Raw genomic sequence first — 19285 nt, 5'->3', positions numbered from 1 at the left:
TCTGTTCAATGACAGAAAAAAAATGAAGGCAAAAAGCAAAAACAATGTGGAAATTTATTTATTCAATATGGGAATTGTTGTACAAGCACTGTTTAGTGACCTAAATTGTGCTTGTGGCAAATGTTTAACATATCACACTGAATGAACTTGAACACAAAACTCTCCAAAGAAACTTCTGGAATGAATGTCAGGGAAACCTGCCAGAAAGACATGCCCATTTTTCTTTCAAACCAACAAAATCTTAATAATTAAAAAAGATGCTTTTTCCCCCTCAAACATTCACCTTGAGCATTGTGACAATGCTGAATAAGAGTGACCACATTGTTCCCTTAACTGTAAAGTGCTAATAATGATAGTTGTACAAAGTATTCAGGTCCCACAAAAATCAATTCTATAGCAGGAAATACAGTTAAACAGTTACATCTGTACAAGATTTGTTTTAAAAGTTTACATCAAAAAAAATTGTTCAAAAAGTATCCAGCAAATGAAAACAAACTCCCTGTCAAATTGTAGACATTTACTAAGAATGTTAAATCAAAAATTAAAAATCTGCATAGCATAATACAATTGTATTATTAAGTTTTAACAGACAAATGCTACAACCTCTAACCCTGACATGTTATTGCGATCATACCTCAAGGAAACAAATCAACACAATTGAGAAAGTGCGTTTTTTTAAAATTACTTGCTGGAAAATGCAGTATTTGGTTACCTTGGCTGACTCAGGGGTGGGGAGAAAGGGATCTACAAATAACATCCAAGCATTATTCCCAAATCCAATATCTCTTATGCTTATTTATACTAAAAAACTTTGACAACAACACACAAATTATTGTAACATTCCTTCATAGTTCTCATTAAAATAGCTACTTGAGAATAAAAGGATAGGCTAGAATTTCTTCTCGGCAAGGGCTAAATAATTTTTAGTTTCGCTACTTATTTTATTGGATCTTATAACATTAGAAAGCTATTTAAATCCATACGATTTTCCACTCTGAAAAAAAGTGTTAAATTTATCTACAGGATCACAAGATGCCCCTTGAATTTAGATTAATTTTTTGTAGGTTTTATATCACATTGGTGATGGATCCTGAGAAGAGACATTTTAAAGCTTAAGTTCAAGGTTTTCCTCTTAACCTGGTGCTTTAAAACTAGTATTACTCTTCAGTACTGTTTAGAATTCAATATGGATTTTAAATTTGCTGACTACTGAAACTTTGACATGGTACTCAAATTCAGACAAGAATTAGAAATTCACACTCTGACAGGGTTACAGTATTAGGTAACAGAAATAAACCAGATTCACTTCTAAAGGACTTGTACTGGTGTTAATAACCAATAAACTTTCCAGTTTAAAAAGTTTAGAAACACATTCAGAACGATACATTTTTGAACACCATAGCCTCCACAAAAATTTGACTAACACTTAAGAGATGTAATTAAAATATTATTGAATGGGCTTCCCTGCAGTGTAAAACATTGGAAAATGTGTTATTATCCCAAGGATAATTAAGCACAACTTTTGCATACTATAACTTAAATCATCTTTGGATAGGTCATACAATGCCCTGCAAATATCATTTAATAAAAGTGTCGGGAGCATGCAAGAGTACATAGATTATAAACTCAAACAATGATCATTACAATTCATAGTCAAATCTATATTCATTTGCCATGTAAATTCTTCTGAAAATGAGGGCAACCAGTGCTAATGTCAAAACAACAATAAGAATAGTGGATCCTATGTGATTCGCATTAGCTGGCTGCTGGACTTGAGAGTATGATGAGGTTGGGCGCCTTGCCCGATGTTGCTGCTGAGCACGCCGTTGTCGAGGGCTGAGAGATGTCACATTCGGCACGCTTTGTACATTTTCCTGACTTCCAGTGTGGATTTCTCCAATAATCTGAATAATGGAAAAAGAATTTGAAGGTTTCATGGCCTCCATTCAAAAGAATAAGGAAAAGAAAGCCCAATACTTTTTTTTAAACCTGCCAAATTGTGACAATTCAAAGGTGATGGCAAGATAGTCATTTAGCCAATCAAGTCCATGCCAGCTCTGGGCATGAACATTCCTGCCATCCTATTATTCTACCTTCACCCTATACTCTGCAAGTTTCTTCAAGCATTGTCCAGCTAATTACTGACCACATAAAAACAATTTGCCCCATATTACAGAGTTGTATATCTTTAAAAAAAGTAACAGGCTCTTCCACCCCACAAGTCAGTGCCGTCTAACTACACCTTCAACCCCTGTATATTTTGTTGTTTTGCATACCCCTTTCATTCCTCGACTTCTGATTCAAGATTCTTCTACTAAGAATATATTCTTACTGTCAATTCACAATTTTATATATCCTGAACAAACCGAAGGGTAGAGGCAGACAGACAAGGATAATTTTGTTCCACAAGAGGATGGCAAATCTAGAAAGATTAAATTAGAAAGATTATGGTGGCTTCATTGTTGAGTTCAATCAAAACTGAAGTCAACATATTTTTGAACTTGGGAAATAAAGAATATGGGAATAGTGTAAGAATATGTACCAGAGGTAAAAGATCAGTTATAATCTGGATGAGTGTCAGAGCACTTTCAAAGAGCCAGGCAGCTCACTTTTGCTCATTTTTCTTGTGTTTAGATTTAAAGTTATACAGCATGGAAACAGGCCCTTTGGCCCAATTCATCCATGTTGATTAAGATGTCTATTGATTTCATAAAGGTCCATTGAGATTTCCAGGGTTTTTTTTGTCTCAACTTGTCTGGTATTTCACCTACTTTTTTCTTTTAAAAGGACTCTGCTTTTTCACCCTGTTCCAATACCTGTACTTTCAAAGATTTATGTACATTTAACCTCATCTTTGTGCTTTATACCTCTTTTAGGATTGTGCCTAGTAATCTTTGCATTTTTCTATGGTACACATCACCTTCAATATTTCTATCTACGCCTGCTGTCTGCATTGCCTTGAAGTATACTCACTACAGCTCATTACGTTTCCAGGTTTTCCAGTTTGGTGATTGGAATATATTAAAGACAGAGCAATAGCATGAAATGATGAAATGCTGGGGAAGACGGTTCCCTCCACTCTGGAAAAATAGCCATTTGCTGCTATTTAGTTTCTTCTCACATAATTTTCTATTCATGTCACTACTGCTTTTTATTAAAGTGGCATTTTATCAAGCACCATCTAAATGTCCATACAGATTACATCAACACTATTTATTTCATCCATCCATCACTATAAAAGCATCTGACAAATTTAACAATTTTCCTTTAACAAATCTATGGAGGCTTTCCCAACCCAATCCACACTAAGATGACCATTATTTAGATAAATTAATTTATAGGATGAATATTATAGATTTATAAAGATTTGGAGCCCATATTTGGATGATTCTAATTTGAAAATCTGAGGCTGGTCTCAGAGTGCAGCTGGGTCTCCACATTGTAGAGTGAAAGAATGATTGAAGTTATTCTCCTTATCTCTCTTTCTTTTAGTTTCCTTTTTCTTCAGTGAGTAGGGGGGTAGAATGAGGCTAAAGGGAGGGGTAGATGGGACGGTTAGTTTTTTTTTTAAGAATCTCTTGTAATTCCTTTAGGATTTTTCTCTATGTAACCATGAAAGTTTTTGACAATTTGTTAATATTTTAATTTTGTAAGTGTGGTTTTATTACTTTGTTTTCTAATAATTTTTTTTATATAAAAGATGACCATTACATCTATCCATAATTATTCTTTTTAAAAAGATGCCCCATCACGGAGGTTAATCTGACAGGCCTCCAGCAAATCTGCATCCCATTTCGGTCAGATCATCTATTCACAGCTAGCTTTCAACTTCCTCTATTAAGTTACCACAAATACACCACACTTCCTCATGAACAGATATCCTTGTCAGGGCCTGATTTGCCCCACTTTTTTGCCTAGTCTCTATTCACATATCTATTATACAACAAAAAATTACCTAATTTTGCATTAAAAAGGAGACAAAGTGACAATTTATCAGGATAGACAGAATGAATCCATGAGAAATATGTTTACAACTCTTGATAAATTATAGTGGCATAGAGAACACAATGCACTTCACAAACAGCAATTCGTATCATTATTAAAAATACATCTTTTAGGATTAAGAGGTTTCTCATAAGCTTTAATTACAATTACTATTGACTGCTGCCCCAACAATATCAGAAATAATGCATTTTGTTCATGTAGATCCAATTTAAAGTACAAAATAAATTAAACCAATTAATCAGATATCAATAAAACATGCAGATAGCATTTCCCAATTTAGGTTTTGATTTCCTTTGGGCTTTTCTTTCGTTAAACACATGAGCAGATGGATCATTATCATTAGGTAATGCTTTTACTGAAACAATCTCCCGTCTTCGTCATTCCTGAACCACAGCTTATCCTGGATTTTGACCACAATTTATCTGCAAATTCAAGTTGAAGCTTCCTACCACCCAGAGGCCATCTTGGCTATATTCCAGGCCTCAGCATTTTGTAACAGATGTGCGTTACATAAAATGTTCAATCCATAGAAAATAATTACTGCAGAACATCATAACTCAACAGAAGACATGCTGGATGTTCTCATACTAATTTGAACAAGTTTCATTTGTTCAAAAGAGTATTGAAATTCTGGAGGATGCAAATTGATCAAATCAGAATAAACAAGGCAAATTCAGTTAGAGCGCCAGCAACCAGAGTTCAAATCCGGTGCTGTCTGCAAGGAGTTTGTACGTTCTCCTAGTGTCTGCATGGATTTCCTCTGGGTGCTCTGGTTTCCTCCCATTGTTCAAAAAGTACAGGGGCTGTAAGTAAATTGGGATCATTGGCACAGGCTTGTGGGCCGAAGGGACCCAAGTGTAAATTTAAATTCAGTGGTGGTTAAGTTCCAGGATTTTATTTAAGTGATAGTAAAACTGATGTTCGTAGGAACTAAGTGAACTGCAAACAAGCCTTTTTGAACTCAAGAAGGCTTCGAGACCAAGTAGTTCACAATTCAAATAGTCGCAAAGTTTTTTTTTGGAAAAGGGCTACTGCCAAATTTAGGAGATGGCTGAAAATCACTTAAATAAGATAACTGCAGAAGCAGCAAAAATCAGAATGGGTTAACTGGTTTAGAGCAAAAACTTTGACAACACTGGCAGCAATGTGGCATCATGGCAAAAATGTGCGTCGCATTAGAACAAAAGTTCCATACAAATCAAAAAGGCAGAGACACATCACAAATACATTCATTTGGAAAAAATTACACTTAAAATTCAAAATCACCGTAACTAATAATTGTTTTTAAACCATGAAACCCAATACGCATTTCTTGAAAATTCGTAATCTATGAGCCAGATCAGAATTATTTTGTTTGCTCTTTCCCCCATGTCATTTCAACAAACACACGTCATATGAATTACTGGACTCCAGAAACACATGTCTGTAGAAAACCAATGCAGATCAAGCGAAAGAAGTGGAACAAATGGATTTACATACCTCAGTAGTATCTTCTGTTTCCAGACTTGTGCCAGTAGATGGAGGCTGCTGGGAAGCCTGGCTATCTTGGTTTTCATTTATGATTGGTGTAGGAGCAGGTCCAGCTGCAGCATTAGTGGGAGTATTTGACTCTGCCTTTTGAAAGATGGGCAACACATTTACAAACTTTAAACAGCTCTGTTGAAAGCCTTCTAGTTCAGGTTTCCACACACAACCCACGCCAATATTTCAGCACTTGGATTGCATCTATACAAACAAGGTGGAAGCCTGAATACGTCACTCTGTCGTGCACCTGCTGCAAGATCATGGCTAATCCAACTGTTACCCTTTACTCTCCCTGATATTTCACCTCCTTATTAAACAATAATCAACTTCTACCTTAAAGATAACAAAAGATCCTGGAATAATCTTCCTCAAAAGGTCACCACCTTTGGCTTTACTTTTCATCTTTGGCTTTGCTTTCCAGAACTTACAGTGCGCACAACCTTTCAGAAGCCGCTTTTAGGGGTTCCCACGAAGATTGTGCGCCGGCAGTCGCGGCTTGGGGAGTGCAGCTGGCACATTTAGGTGGCCACGGAGTGGACGCCTTTTTGGCACGAACATGCCAGCTGACATAGCCGTCTACCAGCGAACTCCATCTCCTCGGGTCAGTGGTCTAGTCCTGCCCACGCTGCCTTGACACCATTGCAGCGCGTCGGGCTGATGTGGAACACAACAGAATCGGGAACATGGAGGACAGAAGGGAAAGTGGGGCAAGGTTAGGTTGGACTGGTGGTGTTGCAGTGGAGACGAGGGCAGCGCAAACGCCGTAGTGACAAACCCGGGATGGGACTAGCAACAATGGGGGTAAGGGGGGGGGGGGGGGGGGAAGAAGTGTCCCCACCGGCACCGACAAGAGTCTCCCCGGACGGACATTCAACCGGGCACATTGGATAGAAGGTGTGCACATACATAGAGGAAGCAGCGGGCTGAATGCACCAGCCGTTCTCCACACCCTCCACCCCAAGTTACTCCATGCGTTCATATCACTCTAGAAAGATACAAAGGTGTCACTAAACAGTTGAAAAGAGGTCACTTGGTTACTACTTTGAGTTCTCCACAGTTTAAGACCAAGGCATAGTTCTCTTGTTGCAACATGCTTTGTTTGAGATTCCTTTCCTTCTGACTGTGGCCGTGGTAATGCATTAGCGGAGCTGGTCGGGGTTTATAGTCCTTATCACTTCCGCTCGACTCCCTGTTCAATCAGATGAGACTGTGGTATTTCACACATGCATATATCGGTGCACGCCACAGATGTCAAGATTGTTTGTTTACCACTGCAACGCCCTTTGAAATTGAAACAGCCTGTTTGATCAGCAAAGATGCATGTCTGCAAGGCCTTGTCACCCGAACAATAGGAATTCTTTGGCTTGGCTTCGCGGACGAAGATTTATGGAGGGGGTAAAAAGTCCACGTCAGCTGCAGGCTCGTTTGTGGCTGACAAGTCCGATGCGGGACAGGCAGACACGGTTGCAGCGGTTGCAGGGGAAAATTGGTTGGTTGGGGTTGGGTGTTGGGTTTTTCCTCCTTTGCCTTTTGTCAGTGAGGTGGGCTCTGCGGTCTTCTTCAAAGGAGGTTGCTGCCCGCCAAACTGTGAGGCGCCAAGATGCACGGTTTGAGGCGTTATCAGCCCACTGGCGGTGGTCAATGTGGCAGGCACCAAGAGATTTCTTTAGGCAGTCCTTGTACCTTTTCTTTGGTGCACCTCTGTCACGGTGGCCAGTGGAGAGCTCGCCATATAACACGATCTTGGGAAGGCGATGGTCCTCCATTCTGGAGACGTGACCCATCCAGCGCAGCTGGATCTTCAGCAGCATGGACTCGATGCTGTCGGCCTCTGCCATCTCGAGTACTTCGACGTTAGGGATGAAAGCGCTCCAATGGATGTTGAGGATGGAGCGGAGACAACGCTGGTGGAAGCGTTCTAGGAGCCGTAGGTGGTGCCGGTAGAGGACCCATGATTCGGAGCCGAACAGGAGTGTGGGTATGACAACGGCTCTGTATACGCTTATCTTTGTGAGGTTTTTCAGTTGGTTGTTTTTCCAGACTCTTTTGTGTAGTCTTCCAAAGGCGCTATTTGCCTTGGCAAGTCTCAGTCTATCTCATTGTCGATCCTTGCATCTGATGAAATGGTGCAGCTGAGATAGGTAAACTGGTTGACCGTTTTGAGTTTTGTGTGCCCGATGGAGATGTGGGGGGGCTGGTAGTCATGGTGGGGAGCTGGCTGATGGAGGACCTCAGTTTTCTTCAGGCTGACTTCCAGGCCAAACATTTTGGCAGTTTCCGCAAAGCAGGACGTCAAGCGCTGAAGAGCTGGCTCTGAATGGGCAACTAAAGCGGCATCGTCTGCAAAGAGTAGTTCACGGACAAGTTTCTCTTGTGTCTTGGTGTCTTGGTGTGAGCTTGCAGGCGCCAAGAAAAGTGCAGAGAACAAAACAAAGGACTCTACATCACCTTTGTTGACCTCACCAAAGCCTTCGACACCGTGAGCAGGAAAGGGCTTTGGCAAATACTAGAGCGCCTCGGATGTCCCCCAAAGTTCCTCAACATGATTATCCAACTGCACGAAAACCAACAAGGTCGGGTCAGATACAGCAATGAGCTCTCTGAACCCTTCTCCATTAACAATGGCGTGAAGCAAGGCTGTGTTCTCGCACCAACCCTCTTTTCAATCTTCTTCACCATGATGCTGAACCAAGCCATGAAAGACCCCAACAATGAAGACGCTGTTTACATCCGGTACCGCACGGATGGCAGTCTCTTCAATAGGAATTAAACCATTGTGATATCACGCAGCTATTAGGGGGGGGGGGGGGGGGGAAGAAATGCCTTCACCGCGTTGAACACTTTAGGAACAAGATAAGATTTGCAACTCAAGTTCATATCAGCAGAAACTGTGAAAGCAACTTCCTTGCACTGCCATTAAATATTCAAGGGAGCAACCAGACGGACAGCAACAAACACAAGTCATGCAGCATCCATGGGATGTTAAAGGTAACTAGTGTTCCAGGCCTGAGCCCTTCAACAGGAACTGGACCTTCTCAACAGTGATTTCTCAAGACATTTACTGTCATGGGGCTGGGATAGATATCGTGTCCAAGATTCATTTAGAAGTGAATGAAAGGTGCTTGGGGAGTCGGGGCTTCTATAAGAGTTGTGATCTTTACATTTTATTGGTATCTCACTGAATCAGAACCACGACAGATCCAACATTGTAGATTCACAGAAAGCAAATTTAAAACAAAGCACACAAAACTGCCTCACTGATTCAAACACAAAACACGTATATAATTGTGCAAATGAGGGTGTGTAATGCCATTGATTAACACCTGGATTAGCAGTTTGCCAATATCGGATTTCCCACACTATGAATACCGTGACTTCACAAAGATACAATAGCAATGAACTGGTATTATACAGTTTACACAATCCCCAGTATTAGTTAGATAATGATTATAAAACTCGTTGTTAAAAGTGAGAGGTCTGTTGTGAAACGCAGTCATCTATTCGAACCAAGACTCGATGGCTGATGACGTCATCAGCCGGCCCACTGGCAGCCTGGCTGCTTTCAGCTGCCACGGAGGATACTCCAAGCAGGATAATATACCTACTGGAGAAGGGTTAGGTGAGTGGACCTCCCGGCCGGGTACTCCGGTTTCAGATGGCCACAGTACAGCCGCACAGGAGTATAATAATGTGCGGCTTTACAGTCGGGTACTGTGGCCATCTGAAAGTGCCTAGAGACAGCTTAGCTCTCGTTACCCATTACACACCCGACTCTCTGTTCTACCCCGACTCCTCTTGCTTTGAGCACCTCTCCTCGAGCCATCTCATTTCAATTTCTCTATTGATCAAAGCACTTCAAAAGGTTTTCCACCAAGATACCTTCAGTGGTTGCCTCTGCACCAAACAACATCTCATAAGCATTTCAGAAGATCCTAATTCCATTTCTTTGACTTTCCATCTCGTGTGGAATTGTTATTTCCATTGCTAGAATTGCAGATTAGACCTCTACATCCTTTCCCCCATAAAAATCAGCTCCCATTCCCAATCTCATTTCCTTCTGTATCCACTCAGAATTCCGTGCCCCATTCATTTATATTTTCTTCTTTTCTTTGGCTTGGCTTCGCGGACGAAGATTTATGGAGGGGTAATGTCCACGTCAGCTGCAGGCTCGTTTGTGGCTGACAAGTCTGATGCGGGACAGGCAGACACGGTTGCAGCGGTTGCAAGGGAAAATTGGTTGGTTGGGGTTGGGTGTTGGGTTTTTCCTCCTTTGTCTTTTGTCAGTGAGGTGGGCTCTGCGGTCTTCTTCAAAGGAGGTTGCTGCCCACCGAACTGTGAGGCGCCAAGATGCACGGTTTGAGGTGATATCAGCCCACTGGCGGTGGTCAACGTGGCAGGCACCAAGAGATTTCTTTAGGCAGTCCTTGTACCTCTTCTTTGGTGCACCTCTGTCTCGGTGGCCAGTGGAGAGCTCGCCATATAACACGATCTTGGGAAGGCGATGGTTCTCCATTCTGGAGACGTGACCTACCCAGCGCAGTTGGATCTTCAGCAGCGTGGATTCGATGCTGTCGGCCTCTGTCATCTCGAGTACTTCGAGTACACAAAAAAAATTTATATTTACTTGATCATAAAATCAAGTGTCTGTTTGAATCTCCACTTCCATAAATATTTCTTTCGCAGAGGATCTGCCAAACCACACCTGAAATGCCGTCCAGTACACAGTCTCATCCAACTGTTCCCCTTTTTATGATTCTTCCTACCATTCACAAAAGGAACCAACACAGAGTAGAAAGTAGCTTGCAGATTTACTGCTAGATTCAACACTTACATATATTGCAAATTTCTTGCCACAACTACTCTTACGTGACCTCCCTGTCTGGAGCATTATGCAGGATCACGTGACCTCCCTGTCCGGAGCATAATGGAGGATCACGTGACCTCCCTGTCTGGAGCATTATGCAGGATCACGTGACCTCCCTGTCCGGAGCATAATGGAGGATCACGTGACTTCCCTGTCTGGAGCTTAATTGGAAATCGCATCACCTGCCAATCAAGGTTGGACTCAGCCACCCATTAGTGCACACCTTACGGTTAGCTCATTTAAAGGATCCAGTGGATCCTTTGGCCAGACACCAGCTCAGAAAAATACAAAAAACATCAATCATGCTACATTTATTTCTGTCTCGAACATAACCCCACGCCAGGTTGCTACGTGGACATCGATGGAGGAGTTGTGGGTAAGGTGTGCACTAAACGAAGTTGAGCCATAGTACTGCAATGAATCAGTGCTTACAGAGAGCCACACCCCCATTGGTTCAGGGATTTGGAAGTATGTTTGCAAGTCCCTGTCTGTGAAGTGTGTACATGTGTAGAAGAGTGTGTAGAGTAAACAGCCTCTGGTATCGGAGTTCCTTGTGCCTGATGTACCTGCTTGCACCGTTAGTTTTTGATTCATTCTGTGTAGAAGATAGGCAGCCACTGGTATCGGAATCCAACCTGGGCCTGATGTGAATGTCTATATAGTTATTCAGTAGTAGACTAATGAAGTATCATTTGACATCTTCCCATGTTTGTTTCCCAGGTGTTCAATAAAATTACCTTTGATTGTAACACTCGTGTCCAGACTTGTCTCTCTGTGAACCCATTGAACCTGATACTTCTCAAAAACAACTACTCACTATATCAAGATCATAGAATACAAAGACAGTCCTGGCATATACTTTACTTCAATCTTAAGCATCATTTTCAGAGGTCCTTATTAGTTTACCATCATTAAGGTTGGGATCAGGAGTGGCTCCTGCCACTTTCTGCATTTCATCTCGTCCACTTGGTTAAAAATCCTCCAAAACTACATTCAAAATTCCTGTTGCATGTCTACATGTTTTTTTAATTTTAAATTTAAAATGCCTTGACCTCATCTCTGGCTTACTACATCTTTAGCCATAAAGCTCCTGTTCCCTTAACCGCTTACTATATTAGTCAGCGTACAAGACAGAATTTGAACCCTAAAAATGTCACCCCAAAACAGGTATCATCTTATTCACCAAGTATAAAATCCAAACCTTAATATCCTGAGGTTTAAAATATCCCCCATGGTAATGGAGAACAGCATTAAACACACACATAACTCCCATAGTCTTTCCACTGAAACTTGCATTTGGGAAGCTGGATTAATAGTAATGTTATGTTAAAACAAGAAAAATGGATTACAAAGCTATCCAACATACCTTAAAATAACAGCACACAAAGCTAACAGTTGACGAACAGTAAACAATCAGCCAGGGACCCTGGGTGTGTTTTGTTTACACTGCCTCGTCAGTATAATTTGTTACATAAGTAAATCAATTTCAATTAAATGGTAACATTTTTTCATCATGTATAAAATAACCAACACTTAAGAAACATCATTAATATTTTACGTTAGACCAGCTATGAATGTTTGATGCATATTATGGTAGGTAATTGACATTTTGCCATTACTTGAAATTAATTGTCCACATTTTAAATATCCAAGACTGTGTCGCTTAGTACCTGTAGTGTGATTAACAGCATTCTCCACTTGTCAGTGTGATGGTTGGTAAAAGACTAATGGGGAAATGCCAGACGTGGGGTGGTCTTAAGCAGCGAGTATAGCTCAAAATCTACATTTTAAGTGGAAATTCTGTGGGGTCGTCTTAAACATACAGTTGCCTTGTATGCGGACGTACACAGTACATATTACCACTTGCAATAAAAGATAAGCCTTATCTTCTCACTTTTGAAATCTCATCTCTGGGCAACATTATTCAGATAAACCGTCAACTGCACAAATTATACCAACAGTTATCTCATTATTCCCTCAACCTCTAAAACAGCCTGTTTTCATGATTGGTGCATATTTGAATCATTTGGGAATCAAAACACTGCAGTCTCATCAAAACCATTTCTTTCCATCTCCAATTTCAACTGCTGCTGAAGCCTTCAACGATATCTTCGTCTTTGCTCCACTGTCTTTACAATTCTAAGAACTTAAATATTTCAAATTTTAATTCTTCCACCACTGGCTACAGAACCTTCAGATGGAATTATCTCCTCAATTTCTCCTAATCCCAATGCTCCTTTAAGATACCACTGACTAGCATGGTTCTGGCTAATGCAATAAAACGTTAGCACACAACATACAGCGTCATTATGCAAATGTAATCAAACTGATTTTTCAGATTTAATTTTTCCTTTATTTGTTTGTCAGATGCATGCATTACTGGTAGTTCTATGTCCATTGTCAAATTTATAAAGCAACTTACCTTAAAATTAATTTGTTTTGCTAATTCTTTGGCTTCCACATCAGCTGGACTTGGAATGCTACTTTCTGTGCATGCGAGCAACGCAGTCCTCATTTGAGAGCCGCAAATGTCGCAGTTGAAGTCCTGTGATCTAAATCATCAGAACATTAAATTAAGTTTTTTTTAAGCAACATTTTAATTTTAATTTTTGATAAGCTCGTGACTCCGCAATCTGTTCATTACAGTAGAAGTGATAAATATTCTTTAAAAAGTGGTCCCTTAGCAAGCTTCTTTTCTCAAAGCAACTCCTTGCAACTATTCAGCAAAAGTTGTCCCTCCTTTTTGTGTATTATTTGGTACAGTGTTATTAATAACATTTCATATACTGATTTGAAATAAGAAATCCAGTCTCAAACCTTAGAAACAATATGGCTTAGCAAAAATTTTAATACAGAATAACAGATTGGAGAATTTTGCACAGAATATTGTCATGTTAACATAACAGAGTAAAGCATTTCATTCACACATGCAACAACAGTAAATAAAATGAGGATGAAATTTTTAAATTTGCAATATTAGAAGACGATGATTCAATACAAATCAGCAGGGATAGGGGTAGTAGTTGTACAAGTAAGAGCAGCAGAACAATTGGGCTTGAGTTGACATGGGATTGAAATGGGAAACCAGGCAAGAGTGCTTTGGAATAGTTGAAAGCAAAATAGGGCACATCTGAAGTTATCAACAAAGAGATGCTGGAAATTAAAATTAAAAACGGTGGCATGGTTGGCGTAGCGGTTAGTGCAGCGTCTTTACAGAGGCTGGGGTTCGAATCCTGCGCTGTCTGTAAGGAGTTTGTACGCTCTCCCTGTGTCTGCATGGGTTTTCCCCAGGAGCTCCAGTTTCCTCCCACTGTTCAAAATGTACCTGGGGTGTAGATTAATTAGACGCATGGACTTGTGGGCCAAAATGGTCTGATACAGTGGTGTATGTCTAATTTTTGTTTTTATATAAATCAGAAAAATGGATATTGGAAATAGCAAAGATGCAGATGAAGAAGCTATAATGGATATTATACTAAGGAGGCCTTACTTTAAGAGGGTAGAAAGGTGTCTAGGAGCAAAGAATTAACTAGACCAGGAAAGTTGCCTTGCTAAATTATTTAATAATTTCAACACCAAATAGGTTACAATTGAGTGAAACAACACAATATCTTGACATGCCTAATTACTAGCACTCAGATAGATTTCAATTGCAAAGTCAAGCTTGGTGACATTGTTGGTGCACCATTCAGCTAAGTTTTCAATCTCCTTCTTGTATGCGGACTCATCACTCCTTTTTGTACAACCTGCTACAGTACAATCATCAATGAATTTGTAGTTGGGGTTGTTGTCATACCAAGCCACACAGTCATAGACGTAGAGAGTAGAGCAGGGCGCTAAGAACACAGCCCTGTGGTGCTCCGGTACTGATGGCAATTGTGGAGATGTTCTTACTAATTGTTGTGCATGGAAGAAACATGGCCTGCCTGCCTGTCTGGAATGTACATATTGCGGGTGGTCGCATGTCCTTCCCATCTGCAACTTATTTGGAAATTATATCACCTGTCAATCAAGGTTGGTCTCTGGCCACCCATTAGTGCACACCTTGCCATTGACTAATTTAAATCACCTAGGGTCATTATTGGCTACAAGCACAGATTAGCACTGTACATAGCGCCAACACACAGCACATTCTTCCTCTCTGCCTTGTGGTCCAAGCCCCAGACACCACTCAATGCCAGGACTCTAACATGGACGTCGCTGGAAGGGTCACGGGTAAGGTGTACACTACACTGAAGCTGAGCCATAGTATTGCAATAGATCAATACTTGCAGTAGAACCACACTCTCCTTGATCAAGGAACTGGAGGTATGTATAAGAGTCCCTGTTTATAGTGTGTGAGTGGGGTCAAACAGAGGTTTACCTTTGTCGGAGTATAACTGATGTCCAAAGACAACGTCTATATCATTACTTACGCGAAACTGTGTATGTAGTGCATGAGCGGGGTCAAATATAGGTTTATCATTGTCAGACTCTAACCGATGTCCGAGGTGAATGTCTACATAGACGCTAACGTGAATTAGTAATTGTGTACGGTTTAAAGTCCTTCCTAGTTTGTCCCTCGTGTGTTAATAAAAGTGGTGTCTGATTGTAACTTTTGTGTCCAGACTCGTCTCTCTGTGAACCCACTGAACCCTCACCGATTGTGGTCTGTTAAGTAAGGAAATCCAATTACACAGTTGAGTCCCAGGTCATGGAAATGCTGATCAGTTTTGTGGGGTTGGTGGTGTTAAATGTCAAACTGTAGCCGATAATGAGCATCTAGATGTATGCATCTAGGCTGTCCAGGTGTTCCAGGGTTGTGCAGAGCCAGTGAGATGGCATCCCCCATAGACCTGTTGCTATGAAAGGCAAACTTGAATGGATACATTTTGCCGCTCAGACAGGAGATGATAGGAAATCACTTTATCACTGTTGATGAGTGTCATTAGACAACAGTCATTTAGGCAGGTTACCACACTCTTCTTGGGCACCGGTACGATTGACAGCTGTTTGAAACAGGTGGGTACCACACCTTGCTGGAGTGAAATGTTGAAGCTATCCATGAATACACTGGTAAGTTGATCAGCAGGTTTTTAAATACACAACTATACTCTGTCCAGACCAGATGCTTTCCTCGAATTCACTCTCCAGAACGCAGGACACACATCATCTTTGGATACAGATAGGAGAGGATCATCAAGGGACATGGGGGTGCATAGTGGTGGTTCTTTCTTGCTCTTGTGGTCAATCAGGCATAGAAGGCATGAGGTTCGTCAGGAAGTAAAGCCTTGCTGTCTTCTACTGCACCAGATTTTGTTTTGTAGTAGGCTGTGTTAAGTAGGAAGCCCTGCCACAGTTGTCAGGTATCCCTCATGGTTTCCATTTTCGTCCGGAAACTCCACTTCACCGGTAGGTGGCTTTCTGTGGGTCATACTTGCTCCTTCTGTAGGGAATCGGGATTTATGGACTTAAATGTCTGTGATCTGGATCTCAGCAGGTTTTGGATTTCATTGTTCATCCAGAGCTTCTGGTTAGAGAAAACCATGAATAATTTGGTGAAGATATACTCATCCACAGCTTTTTTGATAAAGTCTGTGACAGCCCTGGTGTAATCATTCAGATCCTCAGGTGAGTCCTTGAACACAACCCAATCAAAGGAGTCCTGCAACTGTTCTTCAGCCTATTGCGACCACCTTCTAGCTGTCCTGAACTCCAGAGCCTTGTTTTTTAGGCACTGTCTGTATGAAGGCAGAAGGGAGCACTGCCAAATGATCCAACTTGCCAAAATATGGTCTTGGGAAAGAACAGTAGTCCTCCCTCATCTTGGTGTAGCAGTGATCCAGTGTACTGGGACCTCTAGTACAGGTTACATACTGGTGGTCGTTGGACAGGATTTTCTTGAGACAGGTTAAAGGAAGTAAGGTTCTGCAGCCTGCAGATATTTGCCGGGGGTGGGGGGGTGGGGGTGGGTGCGAATTTACATACAGGCAAACAATACATATGCAGGACAAGTATTCACACACACAAATAAATAAATAAATAAATTGATAGTTTCATTACTATAATAATCTTGGATAACAAGTAACCAATTAATTACATTCATCATCAAGACTGAAGTTAATAAAGCTTGAAACAATGATCCACAGATTTGGATTTGTTCAATATGCAAGTGTTATGCTTCAATTCATCAATCGGTCTCGGTTACTTTCAAATGAAACTTAATTTGATAGTGGGTTCTCAATTTTGCATTTTATGGATTTTTCTATTCAATAGTTTTTTAAAAAAAATACAAATGTACACTTTCTGCCTAGAACATTTTTCCAGCAAAAGAGGGTAGAGCGGGGCAACTACAACAATTTTTCTCAAATAACCTGCAACTGTCCTACAATTGGTGTTCTTGCATGATGTACATCAAACAAAATCTTACTTTTTGACTAGTGCTTTTCTCTCCTCAGGAGTGTAATCCAGAGAACCAATTGCTCCTTCTCCTTTTGTTGGCATGAAACCAATAATGGCCAATAATGCAGTCCGTACTAGGAAAAAAATACGTGTGGTTTAAAGCAGTGACTTTAATCAAATTGGAAAGTAACTTCATATTCCTTTTAGAACTTCAGAGCTATAAACATACAACATAATTTCTACAAGTTAAGCTATTAGGTGATTGAAAAGAAACCGCAATTAAAAATATTGGCACACACAAGTTTGGTTTTGCTTTTGGTCTCACAGCGTGCATTTTGGGAATTCAAAAAAGAAACTGTCTGATTCTTAAATTTCCCACCGTTGCATGACCACAAAGGGAGACTTGTCCCAAAAAACACAAATGTAATTCTCCATTATAGCAGATCAATTGTATTGTGTCAGCATTAAAGATGCACTTTCTTTTCTTTGGCTTGGCTTCGCGGATGAAGATTTATGGAGGGGGAATGTCCACGTCAGCTGCAGGCTCGTTTGTGGCTGACAAGTCCGATACGGGACAGGCAGACACGGTTGCAGCGGTTGCAAGGGAAAATTGGTTGGTTGGGGTTGGGTGTTGGGTTTTTCCTCCTTTGTCTTTTGTCAGTGAGGTGGGCTCTGCGGTCTTCTTCAAAGGAGGTTGCTGCCCGCCGAACTGTGAGGCGCCAAGATGCACGGTTTGAGGCGATATCAGCCCACTGGCGGTGGTAAATGTACCAGCCCCCCCCACATCTCCATCGGGCATACAAAACTCAAAACGGTCAACTAGTTTACCTATCTTGGCTGCACCATTTCATCGGATGCAAGGATCGACAACGAAAGATGCACTACAACACAATAAAACACAATGTTCATGTCCCACGATACAACATCTTTGGAAGTGCTCATTTACATTTAGAACTTAGATTTTAGATGATACTCACTGCTCCAGGATGGTTGCCAGGTTTCAGGATGATGTCCAGAAATGCTCAGACAAATCTTCTTTCCTACTTCAAACCTTCCATTTGGCTGAAACAAAAAAGAACCTGGTGGATTTTTGCAAAATTTCTGATCTTTTCCAATTATCTTTAACATTTCCAAAACAATCAAAGAAATATACAGGTGCCTAACTTATTATCAGGGATTCCAAACACCAGCACTTTTTTCAGTAGATGGCATTACACATAAGTAATGTTAATTTTCTGCCACAAATTCTCCGTTTTCAGTGGGAGATCCTCCCCCATAAGTCCCTGTCCTCACCCTCATGGAAGCCCTTTCTTACCTTCAGTGGAGATAACTCTCAGCTCCCAGGACCTGGTGGGAGAGAAGCAGGCAGCAGCTGGCTCAATGTGGCAGCAATAGCAATCTTTCTTACCTACAATTCCGCCCCCCCCCCCCCACCCCCACACAGCTAGAACCACTCTGGGGCTGACAGCCATTGCTCCTGCATTGAGTCGTTGCCACAATCCAGAGTGATGTGAACTCCAGCCTCTTCACACCTGCTGCAGCATCAGGAGTTAGTTTTAGTGGGGGTGGGGGGGGGGGGGGTAGTGGAGGGTACTGCGCTGCTGGGATGAGCTGGTGGAGTGCCTGAAAGTCACCAGCGTGCGGCTCCATCGTACTGATGGCCTGCCCCTTCTGCAACTCGTGTCCAGCCTTCTGCTCCGTTTGGCCACTGGCTCCGAGCAGCTAAGGATGGCTGCTTTTTCAGAAGAGTTCCCGGGCCACTGCCGACTCCGACCTCCACCTGACCAACACGCTGGTCAAGAGCCTCCTGTATGGCACACATTGAACCATGCTCACCCCGGCCAGCATCCCACCCCCACGTTCAGCCTGGCCAAAGGTGCAAAATAGTTTAGGACCAGCTTTTGGTTGGGGGGGTGGGGAAGAAGCACGACAAAGGGCTGGGGGCTAGGACCGAGGCATTTTGCTTAAAGCGACGAAATTAAAATGATTCCAAAATCCAGAAGATTCTAAACAATAGCAGTTGTCAGGTCTCGACGATCCCGGATAAAAGGTTAGGCACCTGTAATAACAATACTTAAAATTTCTATTAGAAAATTTGCTGAATCAATTGTTTGATCAAATTCTCCAGACTCAGTAACCCTTGGTACATGTGACAATAAACTTGAACTAGGTAATGGTTGATCTGATTGTAACCATAATCCCTGGAAACCTCTCAGCCTCATGCCAATCAACACACCAATGGCATCATGAAAAAAGCCTCTACTTCCTCAGGAGTTTGCGGAGGAGCTAGTGGAGTTGTTTAAGTGAACCAGTAGGGACTTGAAGGGCCGACATGGCCCTTCTGTGCTGTAAATGGTTATATGGTTAAAAGTCAATCAACACAATCTCTGATGGATGAAAAGAGAATTTTCTCATATTTGTTAACTAACGGGATACTTCAGGAACCATTTTTGGGTTTCAGTTGATACTTAATATTGCCAGCAAGTACAAGGAAATGATACAAAGGATAGA

At 41.4% G+C, this 19285-nt stretch overlaps 1 protein-coding gene across 1 annotated transcript in view; it reads right to left on the bottom strand.

Moving 5' to 3' along the window:
- Positions 1-42: 42 nt before the first annotated feature.
- The window catches only part of ube2j1 (ubiquitin-conjugating enzyme E2, J1), a 37519-nt gene continuing 18276 nt past the window's right edge, over positions 43-19285 (bottom strand). The window contains exons 4-8 of the mRNA XM_069887338.1: positions 17752-17836; positions 16803-16908; positions 12816-12945; positions 5485-5619; positions 43-1904 (exon numbers count right to left, since the gene is read on the bottom strand). Of these exons, the coding sequence (XP_069743439.1) occupies positions 1641-1904; positions 5485-5619; positions 12816-12945; positions 16803-16908; positions 17752-17836 (720 nt within the window). The 3' untranslated portion in view covers positions 43-1640. The remainder of the gene's footprint in view (positions 1905-5484; positions 5620-12815; positions 12946-16802; positions 16909-17751; positions 17837-19285) is intronic.

This window comes from Narcine bancroftii, chromosome 6 (assembly GCF_036971445.1).
Source record: "Narcine bancroftii isolate sNarBan1 chromosome 6, sNarBan1.hap1, whole genome shotgun sequence".
NCBI lineage: Eukaryota > Metazoa > Chordata > Chondrichthyes > Torpediniformes > Narcinidae > Narcine > Narcine bancroftii.
This window is presented reverse-complemented; position numbering and strand designations above follow the sequence as displayed.